The following is a 6,832-nucleotide window of genomic DNA, read 5'->3' as shown; positions in this document are numbered from 1 at the left end:
TAATGCAACTAATTTAATGATATCTGGCATATGCTAATTTCATTTCTTTGATCTTTCTTGGGATTACTATTAAGTATTCACCCAGTCTCTATTTGTAATTCTATACCTGTCCATATTTTCTCAATCCTTCTGGAAAAAAATATGTTAACCGTAAAACCAGTAACTATAGTATAAAGCTGCTAATTTGGAGGGCATGTTTTACAGTTGCTTTTAAGATTTTACAATAAAATAAAAATCCTTTTTATTTCTCCTTAAACAGTTTGTTAAAAACAGATGATTACGTTAAATGCACTTAGCTGTCACTATCCACATATCTCAATTACAAAGAGGCGACCAATACACGGACTAGTCTGTAAATTTTGTAATGAATTATTTTGTGAATAAAGGTACATTTAGCTACAATTTCCCTTTTTCCCCTATGTATGGCAACTTTAGGGATGACTTTAGGACAGTCACTCTTATCTACTACGACTACTACATCTACACTCTGGTCTTTCATCAATAGAAAAGACCTTAAAAAACACATCTTCTTCCATTTACTCATACCCCTGCCCTGCACCCACAGAAAGTACCTGTTAATGTTGTGACACATGCGAGGTATGAGCCTCGCAAGAAAAATAAGAGACTCCCAGTCAGGTTCATCTTTAGAGGAAATTCCACACACATAACTGTAGGAACGACGGTCACCCTGAAAATACAAATACAATTGACAATTTTTAATAGTTTTATACAATTCAAAAGATGTGCTGAAAAATACTCTGCACATGGTGATGCTATTAATAGCAATGTGGGCTTTTTGAAAAAAAAAAAAAAAAATACCAAGAATATATTGATGCAGAGCTTCACTGAGTAGGGCGCCAGCCCCATATACCAAGGGTGGCGGATTCAAACCCAGCCTCGGCCAAACTGCAACAGAAAAACAGCTGGGCATTGTGGCACCTATAGTCCCAGCTAGTCGGGAGGCTGAGGCAAGAGGACTGCCTAAGTCCAAGAGCTGAAGGTTGATGTGAGCTGGGACGCCACAGCATGCTACGGAGAGCCATGTCTCTTAAAAGAAAAAAAAAAAAAAGAAGAATATATTGTTTGAATAAAAGCATATATTAAATGCTTCTCTAATGATATATGTAAATTGCAAATTAAATTCTACCCTAATTGGTTCACAAAGCACTGTGGTAATCTCAAGAATTTGTTCAATATATATCAAATGTCCATTTGGATCGCATGTACCTGCCTAAATCTTTGATAAGCAGCATATTTAATCTGAAAGACAAGATCTGCCCCTTTTCCTGTGTGAATAAGAATTCTTAAGTAGGAGACAAACAACTCATAAACATTTACTTATCAATTTGTTTAAACATGAGCTTAGGCCAGTTGCTGTGGCTCACGCCTATAATCCCACCACTCTGAGAGGCCACTCTGGTGAATTGCTTGAGCTCAGGAGTTCGAGACCAACCTGAGCAAGAGCAAGACCCCGTCTCTAAAAATAGCTGCGCGTTGTGGTGGGTAGCCCTGGGCCCAGCTACTCGGGAGTCTGAGGTAAGAGAATCACTTGAGCCCAAACATTTGAGGTTGCTGTGAGCTATGATGCCACAACACTCAACCCCAGAGTGACTGAAACACTGCCTCAAAAAATAAATAGGCTGAGTGTGGTGGCTCATGGCTATAATCCCAGCAGTCGGGGAAGCAGAGGTGAGTGGATTACTTGAGCTTGAGATCAGTTTGAGCAATAGCAAGACCACAATTTCTACTAAAAATAGGAAATTTAGCCAGGTGTTGTGTTAGGCACCTATAGTCCCAGCTACTTGGGAGTCTGAGGCAAGACGATTACTGGAGCCCAAGAGTTTTGATGTTGCCGTGAGCTATAAAGCCCACAGGACTCTACCCAGGCCAACAGAGTGACAATCTATCTCAAAAAAATGAAAAATAAAAACAAGTAAACAAAACTTATAATAATTGATTCTCTTTGTCTTTGTCCTATTGAATCTAGATGATTTGCTTTACCAAAAAAAAAAAAAAAAATTTAAAAAGTAACATTCATTAGATAACGACTTAATGCCCAGAATGTCATGTACTGAGAATATGAAAGTTCAAAGTATTTGATAGCACCTATAGAAGTTTAAAAAGTATTTGATGGTATGCTAATTTGACAGAATCTATAAAATTTTAAAATATATATGTTCTATAATCCACAAAATGATCCTCTGTAAATATAGGAGCAACTACTGAAATGCCTAAATTAAAAAAAAAAACCCAACTAAAAACTGGCTCAGTGCCCATAACTCAGCAGTTAGGGTGCAGACCACATACACCAACTGGGGCTGGCAAGTTCGAAACCAAGTCTGGGTCTGGCAAACACTGTCAACTACAACAAAAAAATAGCCGGGCATTGTGACAGGCACCTGTAGTCACAGCTATTGAAGGCTGAGGCAAGAAAATCACTTGAGCCCAGGTGTTTGAGGTTACTGTGAGCTGTGTCACCACGGCACTCTACCTAGGGCAACAGCTTGAGACTCTGTCTCAAAAAAATAATAATAATAAATAAACAAAATAAAAACTGAAAACAATTTAAATGCCCATTGGCAAAGCAAAAGTTAAATAAATTACAGTGTATGTGGGATAGGAGGCAATAGTTGAGAACAACCTACTTGTGAAGGCATTTAAGTTCATGATGTTCAGTTAAAAGAAAAAAGTTTATGAATAATGTGTTATCTATAATCTCCTCTTTTCTTTTTAAGATAAATGTTTCTGCAAAGATACAAACCTTAAGTAGAGAGTACAATAAGGATAATTTTTTCATGTATTTTGATTTTAAGTGTGTTTTACTTTGGTATATAGGGAATAAACCGCACTGCTATACTAACCATGAATTATTTTTTATCTGGGCACAGATCTCAGCTTCAAAGGCCTGAAGGACTAAGTTAGGTATCTAATACCAAAAGAAACTTTTATTTTGGTGGGAAGAGTAGTCAAACCTGATTAAATTGATTTTCAAAAAGGAAATAACTCAGCTCCATACCTATAGCTCAGTGGCCAGGGTGCTGGCCACATACGCTGGAGCTGGCAGGTTCGAGCACAGCCTGGGCCTGCCAAACAACAATGACAACTACAGCTAAAAAATAGCTGGGTGTTATGGGGGGCGCCCGTAGTACCAGCTGCTTGGGAGGCTGAGGCATGAGAATTACTTGAACCTAAGAGTTGGAGGTTGCTGTTAGCTGTGCACTAACATAGTGAAACTCTGTCTCAAAAACAAACAAACAAACAAAAACTCATCTAAGAAACTACACTACTTGAAATATCTATTGATCTATACACTAGTATCTATAACACTTCTCTAAAAAGGAGAGTAAAGAACTAGTCCAACTCAGTTCCCAGCCCAGCAGAAGTTAGCATAAAAGGTAGCAGTGCTCTATCACAGATCTACCTAGGACCACAAAAACTCTGAGAATTAACCTGTCTATGCCTCTATTTTTACATAGCAGGGTTAATTATCTGCCTACAAATATCATAGCAAATTTCACAATAAATTTGTATGACAAATCAGATGACCTATAAACCACTGAAAAAAATTTCTACAATTCTAAGAAAGGTTATTTCAATACTAATTTTAAAACAATACAAGCAGCTCTTCTCCCTTTTTTATTAGAGGGATAAAAACGGGAAAAAGCTAGCTTTAGCATTTCCAGGAACTAAAATATTTTAGCTCAATTTAAAAGTAACAATGAATTTTGACATTTAAACTGTCAGATTCATGTATATATAAAATAAATGTGCCTATTAAGTTTTGAATAATCTCTATAACAGTATTAATTTCTTTCTTCACATAATTCTATAAGAGGACATTAAGGACATTATTAACACATTAACCCAATAAATAGCCCAATTACCATTTGGAACTAAATTACTGACACCTTTCCTACTTTTCATTTAACCACAAACTCTAAACAGAAACCTTCTCCCATACACTCCCAAGCTTCTGTTCTCTCAGGAACTCATTTGAGGATCATATAAATAAAGGAAAAAATAATAAAAATAATTTTAGAAATAGCATTTTTGAGAATTGTATTATTCTCACATGCTTTTCTAATTAGAAAGGCAAAATAATAAACACAAAAAACATTAGTTGTACATCATCACAGTTAAGGGAGAGAGACGGCACGTTCAAAGGCAGAGAACACTCCTTTAGGGAATCAGCAAGCTGAGAACCAGACCTAAAGGAGGCTCAGGTCCCGTAGCTCAGTGAATAGAGCGTCGGCCACAGACACTGGGGCTGGCAGGTTCCAGACACCCAGGCCTATCAAACGACGACAAGTGCAACAAAGAAATAGCCGGGCACTGTGGCAGGCGCCTGTAGTCCCAGCTACTTGGGAGGGTGAGGCAAGACAATCACTTAAGTCCAAGAGTTTGAGGTTGCTGTGAACTGTGACACCACAGCTCCCTACTGAAGGCAACACAGTGAGACTGTATCAAAAAAAAAAAAAAAAAGGAAAAAGACCTAAAGGGGTAACACATTCATCTGGAGGCCTTACTACAGCTAAAGAGTTCTAAAGCCACAGTATATTTCACAGCTAGAAGGATAAATGAGGACACCGCCTCTTGATACCTGCCCACAAGGCAGAGAAGCCAGCCAGCCAATGGTTCTTCTAATTTTTACTTTTGGTTAGCACTGACAGATGTTCCAAAACTACAAAATCTCAGCCCGAAAATGTAGTTCTGACAACTATTAACTCTCTCTCTCTCTATATATATATATATTGTACAGAATATTGCCTTTTTACTTTTTTAAACTTGGTACATATACTTTCATATTTTATCTACCTAAGTAATTCTATTTCAACACTGGTGCAAAGAGCAAACTTTAGAAAATTATGACATAGTTCAATAAATTCACACAACTCACCTGTACACCTACAGTTTTAATTGGCAGCAAAAAGGCATTCAGTGAATGCAGACTCGTAATTTGCATCAGTTTCTCCTGATCCTCTTCTGTCGTGCAGGCTTTGACCCTTTGTAAGAGGGTGTGCGGCTAAGAAAACCGATAGGACATTTTTTCAAGTTTCAGGAAACAAGGTTTTCACTCTTTTGGTACTACTAACTCACATATCTACACTTAATGGTTTATAGCAGATCATATTTAGCATCCCCTTTGCTTGCACTATGCCAAAAATTCATTCCAGAGGACTAAGGCTATGAAGAAGTTAAATGTCAGGATAAAAAAATGTGATTGGATTTACTTACAGGGCTCTAATTCCCTGTCACCAGCAAGTTACACACCATACCTGATCAAATGTTATCTCTAACATTTACTGCTACAAAGTCACGTTTGTGACCTACATGGCAGTTAACTGTACAGTTCATTATTTTCTCTTGCGTACTCTGAAGTCTTACATTTACAGCTAACAGTCTTTCCTTTGTAGGTAATTGATCTTTACCTTCAGCTGCTCTGTCTTAGCAGTCAGTAAATTTCACTGAGATATACAGATTTCCTATTCGTTTATCCTGCTTATGATGTATTATTATGTTTCCTGAATCTGAAGCATCCTATCTTTCACCAGAGGGGAGGCATTAATATATTTTTGTCCATTATCTCCTTCTGGACATATATTAGCACTGACCTTCTCATTCTATTTTAACCTCCTCTATTCTTATTTTATGATTTGTACTGATGTCTACATAATTTCTAAACATCCATCTATGAGTTCACTAATTCTTTCCTTATCTGCTTTTAGTTTCAGTAATTATTTTCATTTCTAGAACTTAGATTCATTTTCAAATCTACCTGTTTTTAGTAGTCTCTTATACCCCATTCTTATCATCAATGGCATCTTTTATTTCTAATTACTTTATATATTGTTAATTCCAGTATCTCAAGTCTTTGACTCTCATTCATGGCACCTTACTTCTGTATGTCTCTTGTATCTTTTTTTTGTAAGCTTATATTTGTTAGAATTCTATCTATTGAAATTCTTTGACACCTGGTTAAAGATAGTCCAAAGAGAATACTGATTCCTGGAGACATTATCAGTCAAGGTCCACTTTAAATTCTTAGCTTGTAGTTTTTAGACCACACAGATTACCTAAATTAAGGTTTCAAATCTGCAGAAACACTTGGAGAATTTTCCGTTCATCTTTAACTTGGAACTTTAGTGTTGCTCAGAGTGAAGATCTCTGACTCAGTTCCTAGCCCTGTCTGGACCCAAACACTGTATGAGTGGACTGTTAAAACCCAAACCCTCCACCACATGGGATTAGTAGCTGCCTTCACTCTGGCTTCTTTAACTGATGCATTTAATACACTCCTGATGCAAAGGATTTCCTTTACCTTCTTGGAATACATATGAAAGAGTGTTTTAAAATACATTATTCTACCATTTTTAGGGATTCAGAATACCCAGTCTCATTTGGCTGGAAAGAGAAATCTGCATCCAAGATTTGCATCCAAATGACTTTCTTCACAGTCATTTCATAAGTTTTATTAATGTCAATTTTCAAATAATGAAATTCACTATAAATATTAGAGTACAAGAACCCATTTAATTCCTTATAATTAGTTGTGTCAAATTATTACCTTTTTAACACTTGCAGAAAAATCAGCTACTATTTTCAAGATATTATTGGTTTCAGGAAAGTCCTTACATATATAAGGTTCTTCAGCACATATTACTCTAATTGCCAGGCCAGGACCTGAAGAGTAAAAATAGTATTTAATATAAATGTTATATTTAATATAAAAATACCACTAGTTTCAAAATACAAAATCTTTTTTTTTCTTTGAGACAGTGTCTCACTTTGTCTCCCTTGGTAGACTGCCATAGCTCACAGCAACCTCAAACTC

At 36.5% G+C, this 6,832-nt stretch overlaps 1 protein-coding gene across 1 annotated transcript in view; it reads right to left on the bottom strand.

The window, feature by feature from the left end:
• The window catches only part of GMPS (guanine monophosphate synthase), a 31,311-nt gene that overhangs the window by 5,630 nt on the left and 18,849 nt on the right, over positions 1 to 6,832 (bottom strand). Inside the window, exons 8-10 of the mRNA XM_023515654.1 lie at positions 6,566 to 6,681; positions 4,898 to 5,023; positions 573 to 688 (exon numbers count right to left, since the gene is read on the bottom strand). Coding sequence (XP_023371422.1) covers positions 573 to 688; positions 4,898 to 5,023; positions 6,566 to 6,681 — 358 coding nt within the window. The remainder of the gene's footprint in view (positions 1 to 572; positions 689 to 4,897; positions 5,024 to 6,565; positions 6,682 to 6,832) is intronic.

Source organism: Otolemur garnettii, unplaced genomic scaffold, assembly GCF_000181295.1.
Source record: "Otolemur garnettii isolate 467f Iridium unplaced genomic scaffold, OtoGar3 scaffold00076, whole genome shotgun sequence".
Taxonomy (NCBI): Eukaryota; Metazoa; Chordata; class Mammalia; order Primates; family Galagidae; genus Otolemur; species Otolemur garnettii.
This window is presented reverse-complemented; position numbering and strand designations above follow the sequence as displayed.